The 24,122-nt window shown below is 42.0% G+C and overlaps 1 protein-coding gene across 2 annotated transcripts in view; it reads right to left on the minus strand.

The window, feature by feature from the left end:
- The window catches only part of unc5db (unc-5 netrin receptor Db), a 187,428-nt gene that overhangs the window by 86,560 nt on the left and 76,746 nt on the right, over window positions 1-24,122 (minus strand). For both annotated transcript variants that reach the window (XM_068605066.1, XM_068605065.1), the window contains exon 2: window positions 14,549-14,764. In XM_068605066.1, coding sequence (XP_068461167.1) covers window positions 14,549-14,764 — 216 coding nt within the window. The remainder of the gene's footprint in view (window positions 1-14,548; window positions 14,765-24,122) is intronic.

Here is a 24,122-nt window from a genome sequence, read left to right on the forward strand (position 1 = left end):
AAGATTCTGAGTTTATATATGTGGGCAACAGGACAATATTTTGAATCGTTTTGGTTTCTCTTTGCACTACAAAGCAGTAATGCCCAATCACTTTGGAGCAGGCTTTGGTTGAATGCAAAGTAAACACTCAAAAGAGACGGAACACATTGGCCAAAATGCAATCTGGGATCCCATCAGCTATCGTCTGACAGTGATTTAGTTTTAGTTGTTCGTTTGAAATCAGCTTGTCAACTGGCTACTGGGAAAAGAATTCTGTTGTAGGCATAGATTCTCAACTCCAACTTCATCCATGTGTCTCAAGTTGCTAATCGAACTAAAAAAATAACGAGCCGCGCACGTAAAAGGAAGTTTTGGCCCGGATATCAGCTGATTTCACCTAAACTGAAAAATGTAGTCCCTCGCACCCGCTTGTCAGGCAATAGCCGACGGGTATCAAGGTGACTTCACATGGGCTGTACAAACTGTAAAATGTTCACATTTTATTCTATAACAGTGAACACCTACTAAAGGAGGAAAAGCCATCAATATTAGCTTTTTGGTAGCTTAGTAGCAAGTAGCTCCAGTGTTCGCAAGTCACGTAAACAAACAACCATTTGTAACTTGTGCCACATATTTTTTTGAACCTGTACTCTTGGAGGCCAATGTCAAATAGCTCGAGTCTGCAGTAATGACTGTCTGTTCCACAGATATGTTTCACACCTTTGTCTGTGTTTCGGCAAATAACTACAGAAATTTTGCTTTAATTTGCATGGGGTTGAAATGTTTTGACCTTTAAAGTCACCCTTGTTTTTTTGTTTTTTATTGTAGCCGGTGAATCCTGCGTGGTCCGCTACACCACAGTTCCTTGAGATGTGATTCACTTGTTCCAAAGTAAATAAATGGTGTGACATCTTGCATTACGTTTGATCGGAATCCTCCACTTCTGTTCCTGTTCGATACGTGTGTCACAGCAGTAACTGGAGATTGAACCAGACAATATTCTGTACATACAGGTTTTCATTCTTGTGATCGCCGTGGGACCATTGAACTGTCCACTGAATGACAGAGTAATTAAATACTTTTGCTTCAGCTTCTTATGACTGTATGAGGCAGATTTCATTACAAGTTTTACAGACCGACACACTGCTGAGTCAAATCCTAATCCCATATTGGTCTAAACCTTGGTAATATTCTTTTCATATTTAGCTGCCTTTCTATTTCTTTTGCGCTCATGTTTCAGATGTTTATCAACAGAGTTATTAGTAGAGCAGAAAGCATGAATGATAGACAGCTGTGCCAACTTATCCAGGCTTCAACAGACAGATCCACCTGACTAATAATGTGCGCATACAGTCCTTTGATGAAGTGACTGGTATCATACGCATCACCAATACGATTTTAATGAAAACACCTGTCAAGCAAATGATTCAGAAGCTGCTGAAAAGTGGAAACTTCCCCAATATAAAAAAAAAAAATCAAGCAGGAAATCTTTTGATATTTGGACAGGTTGTTCCTGTTGTGAGCAGTTTTAACACGTAAAAGAAGATACTTCAGCACCAGATAATGGCCAAATACACACAGTGTTGACGTGGGGTTGAAACATGTCTGTGACCTCTAAGAAGAATAAGCTGTCCAAGATAACGAATGGACACATACATTTAGGGACATTTACCATATGAACAAATAATTGGCTAAAATAAATATGGTTTTAAAACAAGATTTGTATACTTTTCCCCATCTACAAGACCAAAGCCGCACTGTTAGAAAATAACAAATTAATAAATAATTATCAAATAATGTACAACCATTTGATATTAAAAGTCAGATTGATACATTGGCCAAACCAATATCTGGACTGATTTCTTTTTCTCAGTTGTCCGCTTTGCATAACTAGCAATCCAACTTTATATGTGACAATGTGATTGTATGATGCTCAGAGGCTTGTTCAAAGTGCTGTGCACTGAAATTGAGCCAGCAGTGCCGAGACTTTGTCATTATTTATTGGACAATGCACTTCAATCACATTTTATAGAAGGTATTCACTGATAAAACTTTCAGCTTCAGGCCTGCATAAATCCTTTTGTGGGAATTTTATCGAAATTTGCGATTGCCAGTCCGCTTTTGTAATTCAGTACGCCTTAGTTAGCATAAAAATAGGTGGACGAAGCCTGAATGATAACAAGAAGGCCTTTAGTAGAGATTTCCTCCGGATATTCTCAAAATTGCATTGAGCTGCATCGAGTTTTGCTGTGCACATCGAGAATAAGGGAAATGATCTTGATTATCATTTCTATCCTCTGTATATTTCACCCGAGTCACCTCTCTGCCTTGTTAAGCTGCTTATGTCTAACTGACCTGATGAGAACTTTATTACCGGGAAAGAGTCAAACGAAGCTTCTGTACTTCACCCAACTATGGAGTCTAATGAGACAAGATTGACAGGAACAGAAGTCCCGTCATACAGAAAAAGATCCATCATCCTATCCACACGATAGGCTCTTTCGAAAGAGCTGCGCCTCGCCTGGAATCCAGACCAGAGCACGGGGCGAGCGGCAGGGGGCGTTGACAAAAAACTGCGGTTTAGTCGAACAGTTTTCAGGTGCCTTCAAAGCATACACAGGAAAAAAATACTTCCTGTTAGTTCCGAACTTTAGGCTACAGATCACGTTTGGATTTATTCATATATGTTTATAAATATATATGTAAGTAGAAATGTACATGTAGCTACATCCTTTGTTCCCTTAATGTCTGCCTGTGAATTACATGACTACTGCTTTTGATATGTGTTGTATAAATAAGATTTTGTATTATAGACCACACATGATATGCTTTAAGATTACACCTGAGACTAATAGTCAACAATTAGGCGTTAAGTATTTCCAACTACATATAAAATATGAATTTTCTACAACACGTGGTGTTTGCTGTCAGATCTAAACTAAAAACCAATCAGCTCTGATGTGCATTGGGCCATGCAGTCGGTGCAGAGCTACTGCGGAACCTGGCTCTAAAATCAGCGGCCGTGTCGCTCTCCAGAGATTAGCGTTGACCACGTGTGCATGACGTCAGAATAAATGGAGATGAAGTCAGACACAAATCTAACCGGCATGCGTTGCGCGTCGATCGCCGGCGAGCTTCTGCGCCGAACGAACCTAATATTATCCATCATCATTGTCTCTTAACCTGCCTCATCTACTTCACTTCTTCTCTACTACTACTACCACTTCACTTCTTCTCCCAGGATGGCTTTCAACTAGGGATATAATCCTTTAATCTCATCAGCATTTAGTGAGCAGATGAGTATTTTGTAGCTCAGTAGCCGACCACCCTTTGAACATTGGGTTGTGCAAAAAGCCATTTGCCTTGAAGACGCATCACATTTTGGTCCAGTGAGGGCCACTGTGGGTGGAAGACAGTCAAACCAGTACACCAAAGACCTTTGCAACCAATATAAGGAAATAATACTAACTCTGACTTTCTCTTACCAGGAACATGGCTGGAGTTTAAAATGAAAAAAAATATGAACACGTCCCAAGTGTTCTGTGACCAGGATAACCCAACCCAGGATAATCCATTGGGTTATCCTGTGACCAGGACAACCAAATGGATACGCTTAAGGAAGAGCAATTGATTCGGAACAATCTTTCACAGCTGTACTCAGCCTGACCTTTTTGCAATTAATGACTGCTCTAGGGTTTCATGCTATGGGATATTTACACTCAGTTATACGCAAGTCCACATGCGCTGAATTAATTTGTATTGCAATTTCCTCCCCCATTCTTTGTTTTCCGTTTGCTTTGCATATATATATATATATATATATATATATATATATATATATATATATATATATATATATATATATATATATATATATTGTGATGTCATAAGAGGAATGGTCATAAATGGGAGGTACATTCCTTCCCGCTGGTTGCAGCAAGGACTGCAACCAGCATGACATCCCAGTGACAAAGACTACAAGTCCCACTCAGCAGTGCAGGCAGGGGAAGGCGGCTGCACAGCTGAAAAGGATGAGGCTGATGAGCCTGAGGGGAGCTGGTGTGAGGTGGAAGACGGAAGGACTTATGTTTGTTTGTTTGGTACAACAACTGTGGTTGGAATTAAGTTTATTTTTTGGTTAAGAACGATTTAAATACAGAAACTTTAACTTAAAGAAACCCTCGCCTGTCCTTATTTGTGTACCAACGCCTCACCTCATGATCCCGACCTCTCGAGACGTCACAATGGTGGAGAATGCGGGCATGAGCGAATGTCCCTCAGTGAGTTGACCATTCGTTTTGCACAAGTAAGAATCGGTGACAACGCGATGGAGGAAATGCTACAGCTGCTGGCGCAAAGCACCAAGCTCCAGGTGGAGACGAACAAGGCCCTGCTGGAGGAGCAAAGAAAAGCCAACATGTTAAAGGAGGAGGAACTGGAGCTACAGAGAAGTCAGCTTCACAATGCAAGATCACCGAACCCTAACCCGGTAATCCGGGCCAGTGATTTTATCCCTAAAATGGGACCCTCCGATGATCCAGAAGCCTATCTGCATGCGTTTGAAAATGCAGCAACCAGAGAAAAATGGCCGGAAGACCAGTGGGTTGGTATCCTTGCTCCGTTCCTGTCCGGTGAGTCACAGAAGGCTTTTCAAGATTTGGATAGCTCCATAGCAAATGACTATGATGCCCTTAAAGAGGAAATATTAAGTAGAATAGGACTTACTAAGTTTGGAATGGCCCAACGGTTCCACAATTGGGGCTTTAGGAATGACCAACCACCCAGGGCCCAGATGCATGAGCTAATACGCATCACAAAGAAATGGCTTGATCCAAATAAAATCTCTGCCGCAGCTATAGTGGAAGCTGTTGTGGTAGATCGCTATTTACGGGCACTGCCCTATGAAGCAAAGAGGGTCGTTGGCCTCAGCGCTCCAGCTACGGCCGTTGCCCTGGTGGAGGCAGTTGAACAATACCAGGCCACTAATGAAATGCTCCGCATGGGGAAAAAGGAGCCACCCATGTTGCAAGCAAGACCAGTAAATCAAAATCCCCAGCCCGTAAGATTCGCCCAAAGTAACGCCAGCCAGCAGATACAGGGACATTATCAGGCTGAGCGAGAGAAAAAAAAATTCATGCTAGAGAGGGGTACGCTGAAATGCTACAGATGCGGGGAGCCCGGACATATTTCACGGCAGTGCAATAAAGGGGACGAACCAATGCCGACAGCAGAGTCTGCGAGCAGCCAGCCTACACACCTCTATGCCTCCTTGATGGAGGGTACAGAGCACAAAGCTTTTACGTGCCCTGTGAAGCTTAATAATCAGGATGTGGAAGCTTTACTGGATTCCGGAAGTAATTATACACTAGTCCACAAACCGTTAGTCGAGGGAGTAGACTGGCTTCAGGAAGGGACACGACCGGTGTCGTGTGTCCATGGTGATACACGCCAGTATCCTACCTGTACGCTGAAGCTAATCACAACACAAGGCAAGTGCGAAGTCAACGCGGGGGTGATAGATTCCCTGCCTGTCCCTCTTTTAATTGGAAGAGATTGTCCCCTGTTCCTACGGCTCTGGAGAGAGGTCCAGGAGAGACGGTCGAGGGAGACAGGACACTCCAGAGGTAACGGTAGACTGAAATGTAGATCAAAGAGTGTGTCCAAGACTGGTTTAACCCTTACCTCTTCTCCAGTGAATGTTTTTCTCGGTGCGGCAGAATCAACCAGCGAGGGGGACCCAGCCTCAGAAGGCCCAGAGGAGCCCCAAGGAAGCCCTCAGCCGTCACCAAGCGAGGAAGAAAGACCAACAGCTGAGGCCCCACTCACAGGCCAGTATGGTACGGCTCAACTCAATGACCCCGCATTAATGAATGCATTGCAAAGTGTGAGAGTAATTGAAGGGGTGGATCAAGACCAGGGAGGCAGTGTAACTTACCCTCATTTTGCAGTGAAGAATGGCCTACTGTACCGAGTAATCAAAGTACGAGAGGAGGTAACAGAGCAGCTATTAGTGCCGAAGTCCTTTCGCGCTACTGTATTACAACTGGCCCATACCCACCTGCTTGGTGCCCATCTAGGAATGGAAAAGACCAAAGATAGAATTCTTAAGCGGTTCTTCTGGCCAGGCCTTCACAAGGAAGTTGAAAACTATTGCAGAAGTTGTCCCGAATGTCAGCTTGTGGCCCCTCGACCCTCATTTAGAAATCCCCTGATTCCCCTACCCATCATTGAGGTCCCCTTTGAAAGGATTGGGTTAGATATTGTGGGTCCCCTACCCAAGAGTGCTCGGGGTCATCAGTATATTCTGGTCCTAGTGGACTATGCTACCCGGTACCCCGAGGCTATACCCCTCAGAAAGGCTACAGCCCAGCAGATCTCCAAAGAACTGTTCCTCCTAAGCAGCAGAGTAGGACTTCCAAAAGAGATACTGACAGATCAGGGAACCCCTTTTATGTCACGTGTCACTAAAGGCCTGTGCTCCCTCCTAAAGATCAAGCACCTCAGAACGTCAGTGTACCATCCACAAACGGACGGACTGGTAGAGAGGTTCAACAAGACGCTTAAAATGATGCTAAGGAAGACCATTGAAAGAGATGGCCGTAATTGGGATCAACTCCTCCCATACCTGATGTTTGCCGTTAGGGAGGTTCCCCAAGCATCTACAGGCTTCTCACCTTTTGAGCTCTTGTACTCGTACAAACCCAGGGGGATACTGGACCTGGCGAAAGAATCCTGGGAAAAACAGCCGTGTCCTCACCGCACGGTTATTGAGCATGTGGAGGCCATGAAGGACAGAGTGAGTGCCATTTATCCCATTGTCAGAGAGCACATGGAAAAAGCTCAGAAAGAACAGCAATTGTCCTATAACCGCCCTGCGCAGCCCAGAGAGTTCAGGCCAGGAGATCGGGTCCTGGTGCTGGTACCCACCACGGAATGTAAATTTTTAGCAACGTGGCAGGGTCCTTATGAAATTATTGAAAGAGTAGGAGAGGTGAACTACAGGGTAAAGCAGCCAGGGAGGAGGAAACCCGAACAGCTGTACCACGTAAACCTGTTGAAGAAATGGCACTCTGCAGATGTCCTATTAAGCTGTTTACCTCCAAAAGACATAGGAGCTGCACCAAGAGAGGTCATACAAGTGGGCCCGGATCTGTCCCCCCAGCAACGACAGGAGTGCATGGAGCTGGTGGATCGTAACAGAGAAGTGTTCTCAGCTAAGCCCGGCACAACGCACCTCGCTGTACATGAAATCCGCACCAAGCCGGGTAAAGTAGTGAATCAGCGTCCCTACAGAGTGCCAGAGGCACATAAGGTAACAATTCAGGAGGAGGTTAAAAAGATGCTGCAGCTGGGGGTTATTGAAGAATCGCATAGTGCCTGGGCTAGCCCTATCGTACTGGTCCCCAAACCAGATGGGTCAACTCGGTTCTGCAATGACTTTAGGAAGCTAAATGAGATATCAGAGTTTGATGCTTACCCCATGCCCCTTGTGGACGAATTGATAGATCGCCTGGGAATGGCTCGCTTTATCACGACACTGGATCTCACAAAGGGATACTGGCAAGTCCCGCTTTCCCCAGCCTCCAAGGAGAAAACGGCCTTTGCAACAAGTGAGGGGCTTTTTCAGTACACCAAACTACCATTTGGGCTGCACGGGGCCCCTGCCACCTTCCAGCGGCTCATGGACAGGGTCCTGCGACCCCACAAGAAGTATGCAGCAGCCTACTTAGATGACATAGTAATACATAGCACCGATTGGGAAAGTCATTTGCCCCAGGTACAGAAGGTGCTGGAAGCTCTGCGCGAAGCAGGTCTCACAGCTAACCCCAGCAAGTGTAGGTTAGCCTATAGCGAGACCAAGTACCTTGGATACACAATAGGGCGGGGACTAGTCAAACCACAAGAGGCTAAATTGAGGGCCATCCAAGACTGGCCGCGCCCTGTAACCAAAAGACAAGTGAAGTCTTTTATAGGGCTGGCAAACTACTACAGGCGCTTTGTTCCTAACTTTTCTGATCTTATTGCCCCTCTAACAGACCTAACGGCTAAGAGACAGCCCCGAATGATGAAGTGGTCCCAGGAGGCAGAGGAGGCCTTCATGAGCCTCAAGAAGGCCTTGTGTTCCCACCCCGTGCTCGCCGTCCCAGACTTTAACAGAGAGTTTGTGGTGCAGACAGACGCCTCAGAAGTGGGTCTGGGGGCGGTACTCTCCCAGGTACAGCAGGGGGAGGAGCACCCCATCCTCTACAGTAGCAGAAAGCTATTGTCACATGAGAAGAGATACTCTACACTGGAGAAAGAATGTCTGGCAGTCAAGTGGGCCCTCGAAACCCTGCGCTATTACCTGGTTGGGCGGAAATTCACACTGATCACGGACCATGCGCCTTTGCAGTGGATGACATTCCTTCCCGCTGGTTGCAGCAAGGACTGCAACCAGCATGACATCCCAGTGACAAAGACTACAAGTCCCACTCAGCAGTGCAGGCAGGGGAAGGCGGCTGCACAGCTGAAAAGGATGAGGCTGATGAGCCTGAGGGGAGCTGGTGTGAGGTGGAAGACGGAAGGACTTATGTTTGTTTGTTTGGTACAACAACTGTGGTTGGAATTAAGTTTATTTTTTGGTTAAGAACGATTTAAATACAGAAACTTTAACTTAAAGAAACCCTCGCCTGTCCTTATTTGTGTACCAACGCCTCACCTCATGATCCCGACCTCTCGAGACGTCACAATATATATATATATATATATATATATATATATATATATATATATATATATATATATATATATATATATATATATACTTTTCTTTTAAGGAAGATTGGCTTCCTTAAGGAATGATGTTCAACACACTGAAATAAGTCTCTAAGCTAAGGAAACATTAAGGCTGTAGCGTCAAGATTAAGGAGAAAACTCACAAGGACAAGCCGACTTTACAAGGTGAGTATGTCCCTTCATTTCTGATCACATTGAGACCTCAAAGTGACATCCAAATGAACTTGCTAAAATCTAATCTGCAAACAGCTGCTGACAATGTTTTTTTTTTTATCTTCCAGATGGGACATTAATCTATAAAACATGCAATCAATATCCATGTACACACTTTGCTGTTTCGCATGTCCTCAAATACACAGCACACATTAAAGATATAAACGGTCTTCCCTTAGTGTCTGCTGCTGGGGAACTCAAGGACATGGTCAGTTTTATCTAGCACGCAGTGATTCATCAGGCTAGTTTGTAAATAAGAGATGCTATCAGGTGATCCTGGTGGCATTGAGGGCCTATGTCCTAATCAATAGCATTCCAATTCTTCACTGATCTCCCTCTTTGATTAGCCGTACTAATCCAACACACAATGTTGCTGTCTGTTACTGAGCCAGGACAAAGCCTCCCCGTTAAAATCGCCCTTATCTCTGGGTTTGTGCTTACTACTGATAGAAGGCGGGCCAATGCTGGGGGCTACTGCGAGGACATCCTCGGGCTCCTCTAATTGCTAATCCACTTGGGCCGGCAGGAGATTTCACTTGGCCTGGCAGACCCACAGGCAGTTAAGTGTGGTGATTGCAGTGAGAGGTGTGTCGGTGCACGAAGGCGGTGTAAGTTGAGGTAAAATGGCTCGTAATTTTCCAACTTTCTTAAGATGGGAATGAGAGTCAGAGGAGTGGCACGGAAGATGAAATGGCTTTTGAAAGAGGGGGTGAGGGTGTGAGGGGGGGGGGGGGGGGGGGCTGTCAGTCAGTCGATGAAGAGTGGCAACGGAGGCAAGCACTTACTGACGTGGTGATGCTGATGAACAAGCCGAGCCTAATTTGAGTTAATGAATATGAAATATGCATAAAATTTCCCTTTCGCAAATGATCTGCGATGAGCCCAACTGAAGGGAGAGGAAATGAACCGCTGCATGAATCTGCATTAACTAGTCAGCGTTCGGCTGCATGTTACAATTGTTGGTCTTTTTTTTGTAATACTCATTTTTTATTGTTTTGCAAAAAACATTCAACTCTGAATTTACTTTAGAAATTAAGTAAGAAATTTGGAATCTCCCTTTCAACAGGTATTGATCATATTGATGTGCTCACGGTCTTCACATCCTGGATAGTGTGTATCGTGGGCTTTGAGATTTATTACAAACTCTGGGCATCTTACTGGCCATAGTGTTTTACACTCACAGATAAATTGGTCTGCTTTATGTACATAGAATTATTATGGAAATCACAATTTCTGTTGTGTCTTGTTGTCCTTGTTGAAAGAAAAAGCTATTCCATTTTCTTTATGGAATAATCTGCAGACTGCTATTATAATTCAAAGCATAGTGACCCTGCACACGTTTAAAACTCTGATGGAGTCCATGACGTCTGTGTGCAAATGTTTTCTCTGATCATTTTGAATATTACTCAGATCTCAAATCTGTGCGCTTTTATGTCTTATTGTTGCTACTCTGTTGCTCTTGTAAAAGGTATTTTACATTTTTTGGGAGAATTCCAGTGAACTAAACTTTAATTCAGAGCAGTAACCAGCAATCTACACCACTGTACCCCCCGATCCAATTTTCAACGGGAATTAGAACACGTGCATTGCAGCAGGTGAGATGTAACACCACTGGTTTATATATAATATAGCATATAAATGCTATATTATATATAAACCAGTGTTACGTCTACTAATAGGCTGATCTACTGATAGAAGGGATACACATAAACTATGAAGTTTATATTCTTCCATTCCATCAGTAGATCAGGATAGCTGCGGGCAGCTCCGTCCAGGGAATGAAAACTACAAAATACTTAAAAAATACTTACTTGTGATTTTTTTTTTTTTTACTAAATGTGATAGTGTACAGCGAGACAGGTCATTTTTGCAAAATTAACCTCTTCAGGATGATACAGAGTGGGTCCTGCTCTTTTTACATTTGCTGGCTGCACAAAATCAATAACACAGCAATGCATTTTATTTAAAAAAATTGAATTTTTGATTGCTCTACATTTTTCACCCAGCGAGTCAGATTTAACCCTTTTGCCGGCCAGTTCTGGCTCTGGGGCCGCATGTTTGACACCCTTGATGCTGAAGAACTGTATGCACTCCCACAATTCAGTATTATCTTTTCACGTTTAAAATCCCCCCTCAGCTGGTTGGCTTTACGCCTCCTCGGCACCTGTCACTGCTTTTAAGGAACAGTCGATCTCAAATCCAGCCTGAGGTTGAGCAGGCCGTTGTTGCTGTGGCTTTCACAGCATTTTGGTGATGGCGTTGGTTCACCGACAGCAATGCCTGTGGTCATTTAAAAAATCAAGTCCCACCCGAGGCTAGCTTCCACTGTGTAGTTTTTTATTCATATTTCTCTGAAAAACTATTCTGAAAGGCAGTATTGGCCATTATCTTCATGTTTTAACCTAAATGGCTGTCTATGAATTCATTTAAACATGTAAAACTGAAGCATTCAACGTTATCCCTTTAATTGTGGTTCAGTGCCTTTTTTATCGTTCTGTATTAGCTGTACATGTACACGCACAGCAGTTGTCCATTAACAATGCCATTAAAACTCCTTCCTTTAACAATAGGCTGTTTTTTATGGCGCGTGTTCTTGGCGAAAGAGCACAGGTGTAACTAATAACATTAACGATGCTTCAGTTCCATTAAGTGCAACAGTAAGCCATGACGGAGCCTTGAAGCCGCTTAAACTGAATTGAATGCAGTCTTCATCAATGTTGTTAATTTGATTATTAATGTGCTTTTCCTGTCAAAACGTGTTAAAACGTATCATTTGACTGTACATGAGAGCATTTGTCATTGTTTTGCCAGAACCCTTTTGTGGCTAAAAGCTATCTCCTCGAGCTTTTTTGTGGAGCTTTCGAGTCCAATTACAGAACGGTGTGTATTTCCCCCAATGTTGGAAAAAGAATGACTCAAAGCATGGTTTAGTTACAGTGTTTGCACAAAGATAGCCACAGGGGTACCACGGGAGCGTCGCGACAGAGTGATCAGGTTTGAGGTTGAATACGAGAGGTAAACTGTGATGTTGTGGAGGAGGCGTCTCGTCCATTAATCACACAATCTTCTGCATAAAAGCAGGAATATTAATAGTGTCCTCATGTAAATAACTCTGAGTAAATCAGAGTAATGCGTTCATTATTAAATATAATCGGGTGATTAAGTGTGCTTTTTTTGTTTGTGTGACCAAAGCCTACAAACAAAACATTCAATAATGATAGTGGTTTTATTACAATACTTTTACAGGGATAATGGATTAAAACTGAAGGGGCAAAGTCACAAACAATGAAAACAATTACAGTTGAATAGCTTTTTTTCATTTGCATCCAAAGGATCTACGGAGCATTTTAGCATCTTTAATCTCATTGTTTTGGTTTTACACAAAATCTGTTTTTTTCTAACATGCTGAAACGTATGAAAGTATAAGTTGTAAAATCAGCAAACTGACTGAGTAATCTCAGTTATATACAGTAACTATCCAAACTGGAAACATTCGCTTACGTTAGCCACCATAAGCTAGTGGTGGTTTTGGCTTACTATCCCCAAGGTTTCTGGTTTATGTTGAACAAGCAGCACCGCAGTATTGCGTAATCTCATATCCCTTTACTGATTGCAGCTCTGTGTGTGACATATTTACATGCAAATCTGAATGCAGTGTGTAGTTTAGTTCAGATTAAGGTTTTGGTTCTCCTGTGTCTTTAGTGGGCCCAGCGGTACACGGCCTGGGCCTCCTACAGCTCGGTGCCACTGTTGTTCTCCAAGAGGGGGCCAGGAGCAGAGCTGCTGCTGGCCACAGGAGCTGCTGCTGCCAGGAGCTGAGCTCTCCACCTCCCGCAGGAGCTCCGACTGCATGGAAGCCAAATCTTTAGCCAAATTAATATATTTCATTGAGACGGTTTTATAACAAGTTAAACCAACATTAATACAAGAACAATATTTTCTCCCCCATGAAGGGCACCACACCCACCTTTATCTCCAGGTTACCTTAGATTACAATGAGAATGTGTAGAAACTGTGTTTCTATACTATGTAGTCAACTTTAACATTCTAAGAGGGGTAATGCATGTAGTTTCAATAGCCTGGCTTTAATTTTGAAATCAGGCATTACTGGCAGTTTGTTAATACAGCAGCTGCATGTTGTAGCCTGGAGACCAAGCAGGCTTTTGGTAGTTTCTCACTCTTATCTGTCAAATCCATTGATTAACTTCCCCCCTGCTGGATGCCTGGTGCTAATGTGGCATTTGAAGTGAGCTGACGGATACCGCCAAGTGAACTTCCCCTTGTACTTTTCGTCTGCAGACAGAACAGCAAACAACTGAGGTTCCAAATTTCATTTTGCCATTATCAAGCGTACGACAATTTCACAGCACAGCAATCACACTATAATGAACTTCCAGAAGCAATTAAAGCCTCTTTCCTGTGGAGGGACCTTCATGAATACAATAAACACGGCTTTCACACTGCCTCTAATCACAGAGCATTCCAGCCGAGATGTCACATTGGCTTTGTTGTTTGCCAGAAATCCCTTCAGGAGGCCTAAGTCGGGTCGTCTAATCAACACGCTTCCACCTGACAAAAAATAATGGGACCTAATTGGTATGGCCCGCCACTGCTTCCCTCACACGTCAAATCACAACCTCGGCCTGGAACTCTCATCAGAATTTGCTGAACATGTAATGACTGTCGACCACGTTGTAACTGTATTCAAGCATCATTTGTTTCCAGCTGGTCTTTGCCTGAGGGTCCACATATCTCCTCCATGATTAGTCATGGTCCAAACATAGAATCACTAAACTCCTATTCAATTTAATTTCCGAACATGAAAACATAAATAAACAGAACATAAATGGGACTTAAACCCAATGAATACAAATGATTGTACAACGAGGAGGTGCAATTTAGACTTTAAAACCATGATTAAAAGCATGTTCATTTTAATCCAAGATTGGAGGACTCCCTCCAATCACGGGAAACTATCTTTACAAGCCACTCTTAGAAATGAGGGGTCCAAAAGAGTTCTTCCTGAAGAACTGAGGATCAACAACTCTTCACCCACAATAACGAAATGGCTTACAGTAAGCACATAATGCACATATTGCTTGACGGAGCTATGATTACTGAAGCTGCTTTGCCTTTGTTGGCTTTTAGGCTTAAACCATCTGAGTGATTGAAGGTCAGTATACGTAGCTGTAATCAGGACCTGAAACCATCTACTTGCAGAGTGAAATGCTACATTAATGCATGATGAAATTAAATGATCTCCTCTGTGTTTTCAGTGAGTGAACTGAATCTTTGTTTTAAATCCAAATCAAAAGCTTGTTGCCTTTATGATTTTCCAAGGATACTAAATGGCACATGCTTTCTGCCAATGTTATTGCCGAATTAAAACCCAGACTTCTCAAGTTCTTTGTGAAAGTAGAGAAAACCATGCCTGCATTCTAATAATAACTTCATACTCGAGAAGGTATAAAAACTGTTTCTCCAGTGGATTCGAGTGAGGAAATGAACTGAGATACAGACAAATCTTTGGCTGCCTGCACATCCGTTCCTTTATATTAAATGTTATCTGGCTTTATCTTACCGGTGTTGAGGTCCTTATACTCGTGGGAAAAGTGCTCATTCTGGTGCACCCATTCCCCATTGCACTTGAAGAAGATCTGTAAAGCGGGCGCCGCTCGACACCGCAGCTTGATGGGGTTGCTCTTGACGATGTAGGCGTCCTCCGGCTCCTGGATGAAGTGTGGCAAGGTGCCCTGCACCGAGGGTAGGGCGTCCGGCTGAGCATCCCCCGTGGCACCTGCAAACCAACGCCACGGTTACTCCATTATCGCACATCTCTTTTCGAAGAACAATATCGAAATGAACAATAGCGAGCCAATTTCTTTTCAGGTAGATACACAATTTAGTCGTGAAAAACACTTTCAACTCCATTTTGTTTTTACAAACAACAGTAAAACAGCAGCGGCTCGTAATTTAAAAATGATTGCTCAGTGGAAAACGGTTGAATTCAAAAGCTAACATATTATAGAAAGGAAAAGTGTACAGAGAATACAATTCGTCCCCCATTTAAGCAAAATTGTTCTCCTCAGAGCAATTTGCAAATGAATGAAATGAGAGCGGACCAAGTGGAGAGGAATTAGGAGGGACTGATTACCCAAATTGTGCAAGTGGAGTTTGAATACATCTTATCTCCACCACAAGGCCTGGATTTTATTCCACAAACAAACAGCCTTTGTGCTGCTGCTGTCCCACCGTGTCTTTAACAAGAATTCACAGCAGGTCATGGCCCTTTCTTTTCAAATTTTCAGTTCACAACTATTGTTCGTCATGGCTGCTCCTCGATCCAAGCGCAGTTTTGGAAACGCCATTTTTAGATCGCGAGAGCTTGACTTACAAGGGAATTGTATTTTCTAGTTGGAAGGTAGGTCTTGACCTCCATGTGCTTGCTTCCACACAGAGAGCTCTGGGGGCTGGGCAAATAAGGAACAGGATGTTTGTGCTCCTGCCATCCCCGGGAACCTTCTCAGAATTACACCTCAGTCCTATCAAGGCAGCTCCAGCTAAGCTATTCAGTGCCGTAAAAAGCCCATGAAAGCTTTTATGCCCCACCATCAAATCCAATTCTGTCCCCTGAAATCGAATCGGCTCTCTCACCACCTCTCTCAATCAATGTTGTCCTTGTTAAATGGGTAAATGAATGGATGCAGGTGTAAAGAGAGGCCAAACATAAAACAAACAGGCAGGGAGGTGAATGAATGGGAATAATATGTTGACATTACCTACTGTAGGACAGGTAGATCTTTATTATAATGTGACAGCACATACAACCTTCAGCTATTCAAAACACCATCATAACATTTTTTTCTTTGGGTTCAATGCATCCTAAAAAGATAAAAAAGCAAGGCACTAACAGGGCTGCTGCAGATGCTCTCTCATAAAACCCTCCATTAGGTAGCATTGTAAGTTACATAATATGGTAAAACACACATTTGTTTGTGCTTTAAAACAGGTAATGACATTGAATTGTGCATAACAATTATTGATGTAACCAAATGCCAGAGGTGGAAGTAATTAATTACAGTTAATTGAGTTAACAAAGTTGTATTACTATAATATTCTACCATTTTAAAACGTTGCGAACGAAAACACGTCACAAGCCACAGTGTCTTAAAGGAAAATCATGCACTGCAATTCTGATTTGTATTTCACTGTCACAACCTTTAACTATTTATTTTGCATTAAAGGGGAATGAATTATCAAGAAGAAGAAAATTGTAGAGCGAACAGATGAGTGGCGCACGACGAGTGAGCATTGCCTTAGGAGCACAAGGTTCAATTCCATTCAGTTTATTTTGTATAGCCTGAAATCACAAATTACAAAAAAAAAACTTTAACAGGGGAAAAAAAAGGAAGAAACCTTTGTGAGAGCAACAGAGGAGGATCCCTCTTCCCGAATGGACAGAAACAATAGATGTCATGTGTACAGAATGAATAACGTTCTCTGTTTAGACTTAACGTCAGAGGGCGGGTTTGAAAAACATCTCTTGCTTTATTGTTTGTTTGTTCCATGTGGTTAAAACATTGTTATTGTGAACAGCCAAACTTTAATCTGCTTAAAACACTGTATATAGTTATATTTCTAGTCGTATATTGCATGCAAAGTCAATGCACAGACATGAATGGTTGCGAACAACGCACATTTCCACCAGGTGGCGCGAATGACGCGAATGACCCGAATGACGCGTCGCAAAAAAATTTGCCTCATTTGCGCCAATGGAAATTTTCCAACTCTTGTAAAAATATTGTGTGATGCTGAGATCCGCCTGCAGATATTTACACGACTGTAGCGACTGTGGCTCAGTGGCGCGCAGGGTCGTCTTTCAATCTATGATGTTTGAATGGTTGATAATACTGATGTGGCACCTTGCATGGTAGCTCCTCCCATCAGCGTGTGAATGATGTCACATATGTAAAGCGCTTTGAGTGGTCGGACGACTAGAAAAGCGCTGTACAAGTACGGGACCATTTACAACGCTTTTGGTGTGATCGCAGCATAATGAGAAACTAGACAGAACGCTCAACACCAGCAATCAGTGAACAACAGGTCCTAAACAGTCCTGAAACATATGGAGGTTACATTTTATTTTTCGTGCTGAAATATTATGGCGGATGCGAGGGACAAAACTGGATGATGGGTTCGGGGCACAGTGTATGAAATCGATTCAATATTTCCATCTGCATGGGTACTCGGGCCAGAGCGATGTGATAAAAAAATTGACTCCTGTCAGCTTTTTATTTTTTTTCTAATCCTGCCTCCTTCTGGTCTTTAATACATTTCCAGACAATTACATATTCATCATGTCATACATGACATTTAACAACGGCAACAGAATGTACCGTGGAGAAATCAACGTAGCGTGATAGCTTAGTGTTTAAAATGCCCTGCCCTTTGAGACGGAGTGACAGCTTTCAGAGTGACGGCGGTTTTCTCTCTCTGTGTGTGCGTGTGTGTGTGTGTGTGTGTGTGTGTGTGTGTGTGTGTGTGTGTGTGTGTGTGTGTGTGTGTGTATATATATATATAATGGTTCACAGGGGACACACCTACTTGGATATATATATATATATATATATATATATATATATATATATATATATATATATATATATATATATATATATATATACACACACACACACACACACAGTTTTGTATTGCTACGCTATCGCGCCAGCTATCACAAGCTGTCCACACACGCTGAGTTTGTCTTCATCTTAGCTCTTTGCTGCATGATTCTTACATCCTTCTGCATCAGATGCTCCATCTATCTGCATATCTATCTCCTGGTTCTTTTGTTATGTTCTGACAAGGAAGAGTTTATTATGACACCTCGCACGTAATTATCATTATCATCTGTAGCTAAACTGACGGACTCCCGAAGAATGTAATATCTGTATAACTCGGTGCGACCTGTGAATTGTCTGCACGTATCTGCAGGAGAGCTATTTTGAAAAGAGCCATCGCTGAAGCACGCGTGCACTCCGTGCTGCTGTGACTCCGTGCTGCTGTGACTCCGGCAAACTTTGGAGGTGTTTGTGTTCCGAAGAAGTAAAGTTTCTCTTCCTGACCACACATTGTTAAGAAAACTAGACGGCTCTTACATGAGTTGCAAATATAAAAATATTATTCTCAAAATATATTACATTTCACAAATTATATCACGAGCAGAATTCAAATTATGCCGTGAATTGGGGAGTTTTACGAGCGGTGTTGATCAGTAACGACAACTATTAACTATCTTGCGATTTATGAAAATGTACATGATGAATTTAAATACAACATATATATTTTGTGTTTTAAAACCCAGTGAATTGTGTGAGGGTAATATGATAACTGTTTCAGAAACAAAAAGTGAGACTCCCATTTGAAATCCAGTAAATGCATTATAGGTAGTAGCAGGGGTCGGCTTGCTGGTGTCTAACTGGGAGCAAAATAAAGTTTGATCACATTTATTAGTATATATTTGGTCTCTGTACCTTTTAGTAAAGGATCAACAGAACTACTTGGTTATGCACAGACAATAAAACCACTTGGTTATGTTTGGGCAAAAAACTACTTGGTTAGGCGTATACAGCAAAACTATAGTTATACAATTATAGTTATGGTTAGGCAACAAAAATACCTATTCTAAAATAGGTTTAATTAACAAAACCACTTGGTTAGGTTTATGCAACACACCTGCTTGGATAGGTTTAATTAACAAAACCACTTGGTTAGGTTTCGGCAACAAAATGATTGAGTCATTATTGTAATGCGTCTACAGGGGCACTGTGGCTCAGTGATTAGCATTCCATTCTTACAATGAGACGGTCGGTGGTTCGAGCCCTGGCTCTGCTAATCCACGTTGATGTGTCCTTGAGCAAGACACTTAACCCCAAATTGGTCTCTGTTGCTGTGTAAAAAGCAAAAATGTAAGTGGCTTTCGATAAAATGTGATAACAATTTGATTATTGTAATGATTAATGTCTGTGCAGCATAACTAGTAACTTAAGGTAAGGCAACAAATAGGTTGGTTTAGGTTTTGTAAAAATTCATGGTTTGGCTTGGAATAAATTTGCTTAGCGACTGAAGTTAAATGTGAGTTGAATGTTTGATGTGATGTTAAAATGTGTTCATGTTGACTTCTGGCTTCACATGGGAGGAAATTAGCCGACTAATGCAGGAAAAACTTGTGTTTGTTTTACACCAAAATTCCCCCAACATCTTCCCTATGCAGGTTTTTGCTTTGAATTGAAATGTAATTGTGAAAACAAACATAATTCGGGTTTGTGTTTGACAATGCAGTTTGAAAGTCCTTTACTATAATCATTTTGTCTTTAGCATGTTAAGTAATGATAATGTCAGAAGCAGAAGTGTGAATGCCAGTACAGACTACAGATAAAGAAAACAGCTTTTATTGCTTTCACAAATTCATACAGAAGCCTGCCAATAAACGGAAATTGTTCAACCAGAAATACACACTGCTTGACCATAATTTAAAGCACTAACATATTTAATGGTTGGGGCATCTAATCTTCCAACACCTTCCTTCCCACCAAGCATCCTTACTCTAATCAGCTAATTGCTGCTATGAGGAATAAAAAAAACTTGATGCTGCCAAACCCAGACGAGCCTCTCCTTTTCTCATTGCACAACAACTAATGATGCGCCATGTCCTTTTCTCTGAATGTTAAAACATTCAGCACATTCAAAAGTAGCAGATAATTGGAACAAGGTGACAATCCACGCTCCATAAACCTGGAGCTGTAGCGGTGGCTGCTCCGCTCTTGATGGATGCTCATAAATATCAGCCTTAATGAAGGAAATGACTGTGGCGCCAATAAGTCACTTATTTCCTCATTACGCTGGTTAATTTTAACACTGCCTCTAAAATGCTCCCTCACCCAATCTGCTGCCAGTCACAGGTTTCCACCTGACTTAACATGTGGCTCAGTGCGGTGGACCTGCAGCTGATAAAGACCCTGGGTATCACTCCGCATACAGGGACACGGACGACATGGCGGCGCTACTGTCGGCTCAGGCTGGCTGACAATGCCTGGGAGCCAGGGGACCATGTTGAACAAAAACAGATTCAAATCAACAATCTCTTAGAGACATGCCAGGGCAATGAGCACTACATGGCCTGTTTGGATATGCAAGGAAGGAGTGAGACAGTACAGATTTTAATGAAGGGGTATATAGTCATGCAGCTTTGGACTTTTGAAATATTGACTGCAAAACCCATTCCTCAGAAACTCTGCTAGTGGAACCCAGAAGCTGCATTGTTTGTTACACCCCACAACCCAAAGGTGTTGGACCACAAGCAACATAATGACATAGTTGTGAAATTGTTTCTGAGGTCATGGGGTTCTTGGGAGCATGAGTACGTTTGGCTAATCTCTATGCAAACCTGACTTTTGAAGTGCAGATAACAAGACTTAACAGAACCATTGAGATATCTAGACTGCTTCCAACACAAAACAGTTTTTTGTCCCAGACGCACTTATGTTGATCATAGACTGTAAATCATATTGATGTGGTCTCACACGTGACTGATCGCACCATCACAATGTTCATTCGGTGTGCGAAGTGTGTGTGAGCAGAGGGGAGAAAAAGTGCAGTGTGTAGGTGAATGAGAGAAGAGAAGAGAGGTGGAGCTGAGAGGGAGTATATTAAAAGAATGGGTGTAGAAAGAGAAACGTATACAGCGTTGGAGGCGATTCAAGGAACAAAAGCCCTGCAGCAAAGTGCTGCTAAAACCTCCAGATATGTTCATGAACAAGGGTCAATGTTAGGAGCACTTTCATAACCACCTTTACAGAGTTGTTTCTATGTTTAAAAGAAATACTAAATTGCACAGCACTTCATGAAGCTCTATAGGAAAGCAGGAGATGTGTCTGCATGGAAATAATGTTAAACATAACTGTAGACTTAGCTCTAGTTTGAGCTAGGTGTCCATGTTATGATGGAGATGCTAGTTACAGTGTAGGACTAGGGCAAACTGAGTAGAGTGTGGAAAAGGGGCTTCAGTCTAGTAGTGAGATACCATGTCACTTAAACTTAGATTCAAGGAAATTATTGACTAGAAAACGCAACTCCTGAAGTATGATCCTCAAAGGATGATTTAAAATCCTTTGAGGATCATATTCAATCTTGTGATAATCTGACCAGAAGTTCTGAAGACTACATACTTTTAAGTTTTGTCTATTTAGCCTGACTGATACGTCTGTCATACAGTATTAACAGATTAAACATCAACAACACATACATGTTTTTAAAAAATTAAAACATTTTAAAAAAATAAAATGATGCAACATATTACAGAGAAAGCTTATACAATAGTTTTTCTTTAAAACTACCACAAGGGGACTCAACTGATTGTGATTCTGAAAACATTCCCATTAAAAAAAGGTGAATGATGTCAAACAAGGTTCTTTGATGGCGTGTCTCAAAAACCACAACCCATCCTTGCCGCTAGATTTGACAGCTTGCATCAGCACCAATCCTTTGCAAACTCTTCTATAATGGACACTGGAAGAGAAGAGGTTCCTGAAAGATCAAGCTGACAACATAATGCGCATTTCCTTGCCGGGCCTCCTGACTGAGTAGGACATTATTATTTCACACAGCTGCTCCACAGCCAAAGTCCTTTAAACCACACATTCTTCCTCTCACATCCACGGGGATCACTGGGGACTACCCATGGATTTTTTACAGGAGCTGAGATAGGCGAAGGGCAAGGATGAGGAGCGTCAGCAGTGTGAGTACCGGCTTTACATGGTGAGCACCCTCTCAGCTTTTCAGCAGGAGTCCTCCTTATTTGAAAGGCAGAGAGTCGGGAGGTGTCAGACTAATCCTTGACACTAAAGGAGAAAGATTGGCTGAACAGAAATGCAGGAAAAGGCACTGCGCGCAGCAGGGCTGAGAGACCGCTGGGTGAACTCCAGAATATAGGTGCTGGAGACACTGAAAGGACAGGACTCAGAAAACACACACGACCGTCTGTGATACTGACACTCCATCTCACGCTAACCTCAACGTGAACTCGAACAAAAATCAGATTAAAATCTCAAAGGACCAGCAAATCTGCACGCTTCACTGTGTGTACTTTACAATGCTGCGAGAATATTTCCCAAAGCATAGAATCTGTTTTAGAATAAACGTCCTACTTTGAAAGCTTCTTCTGGTTTTGGTTTATTCTAGTTTAGTTTAAAAAACAGCAGACTTGCCGACAAAGAACAGTAAAATATATTGTCAGTCAAAGCTGAGTCACTGCAGTTGTGAGCAGGGATGTTTATATGATTTTGAAATTACTCACGAATTTACAATGTAAACATCACCCCTCGGGGATTAATAAATTATCCATCCATCCATCCATCCATCTATCCATCCATCTCTCCATCTATCCATCTATCCATCCATCTATGTATCAACATGTCTTTGCTGACCAACAACTATTCAATAAGACCAAATTCACAGAATTACAGTCCTGACATCCATTTAGACTAAATTGTTTGTTTTCCAAGTTTAATTTACTGAGAATGCTCATAAATATAACGCTATTTAAAGGTCTTTATGCAAATCATAGATGAAGATCTGAGACAGCAGTCAGTTAATCCAGTGGTCCCCAACCTTTTTGCGCCACGGACCGGTTTCGTATCAGACAATATTTTCATGGACTGGCCTTCACGGTGTGGGCAATAAGTATGACGTAATAAATATGACGTAATAAATATGACATAATAAATACAACATAATAAATATGACGTAATACATATGACGTAATAAAATGATACAACCAGCATAAAGCAATTATAAACTGCATAAATATACAATTCACTATCACGCCGAATTAGTGGGAGCCGTGAGCTGGTTTCTCTGCAAGGAGCCGGGTCAGGGTGATGGGAGACACTTGACGTGTGTTCTTTATATCCGGTCTACTCTGTAAGTTAGACCTTTATTGTCAGTCTACTGCTTAACTTAGACTTTTACGTCCAGTCTACTGCTTATCTTAAATCCTGCTTCCCAAAGACAGGATGTTTGAAATGGAAGCAGTTTAAAGAGCTTTTTTGGCGATCTCAGGATATTCTGCCTTGATTTTAGGCTAGAATACCGGCAGAGTTGAAGCAGACTTTTAAGTTTTGTTTTTGGGGTAGCGTATGTCAAGAGGCTCAGACGGACAGATGGATGTATCCGGTCCTTTTTCAAAATAAAACGTTGACGTAAACTTAGTTGGCAGCTGTTTTGCTAACCAATTTAAGTCATTTTTTAAACAGAAATGTCAGAAGAAATCACTGATTCATTCAACTATCAACAATCATTCCAGTTCATATCAGATTCCGATTCAGTTTGCTGTTTTCTGTTCAGAGGCCACTTCTTAAAATCCAGATGTGTTTACATTACGTACGTGTGTGTATTCATGGCCGCTAATCCAGTTTGGGGTCACCAGGCAAAAGATTAGCTGGGCCCTTAATGACCTTCAGTGCTTCAATGACCTAATGACCTGCAGGCAGCACTCAAAGCTATGCATTCACAACAGCAACACACAGTGAGAAACAACAGAAAACAGTAACACATGTTCCATAAAACCACAACATTAGGGTCCCAGCATGAATGGTATCTTCCTTTCAGGTGTATGACACCGCATGAATCATCTACGTAAGAAAGACATTTGCAGTCGACAGTACGACAACCACTTTCTTTACACAACCACCACTTTACCACAACAGGCACTGACGTGACTGTGCTCAGGTCAGATGGCTGCAAGGACATTATACACTCATTTGGTAAATTTATACCAGCGGTAAAAAAGTAAGCAACATTGGACACCAACTTAAAAGCATAGGCTGCAGAAGTGGGGGTCGCACCCTTAACATTATGAGTCTGATATAATATTTTTTATATATAAAATCCGTAATACAGTTTTTTTAAATTGTGTAATAAGGAGATTACGGAACAAGTATGAGCCAACAAGTGAGGGCCAACATGGACATAAAAACAGGAGTTAGAGGGAAGAGAAAAAGAGCAAAACATTAATACATGAATACATTAATTAATAAAAAGAAGTAAAGAATAATAGATTATTATCATATATAAATATGCAAGGGTGGTGCCTGAGT

The sequence above is a fragment of the Clinocottus analis genome, unplaced genomic scaffold (assembly GCF_023055335.1).
Source record: "Clinocottus analis isolate CAN_PGR_092001 unplaced genomic scaffold, fCliAna1.0.p SCAF_7, whole genome shotgun sequence".
NCBI lineage: Eukaryota > Metazoa > Chordata > Actinopteri > Perciformes > Cottidae > Clinocottus > Clinocottus analis.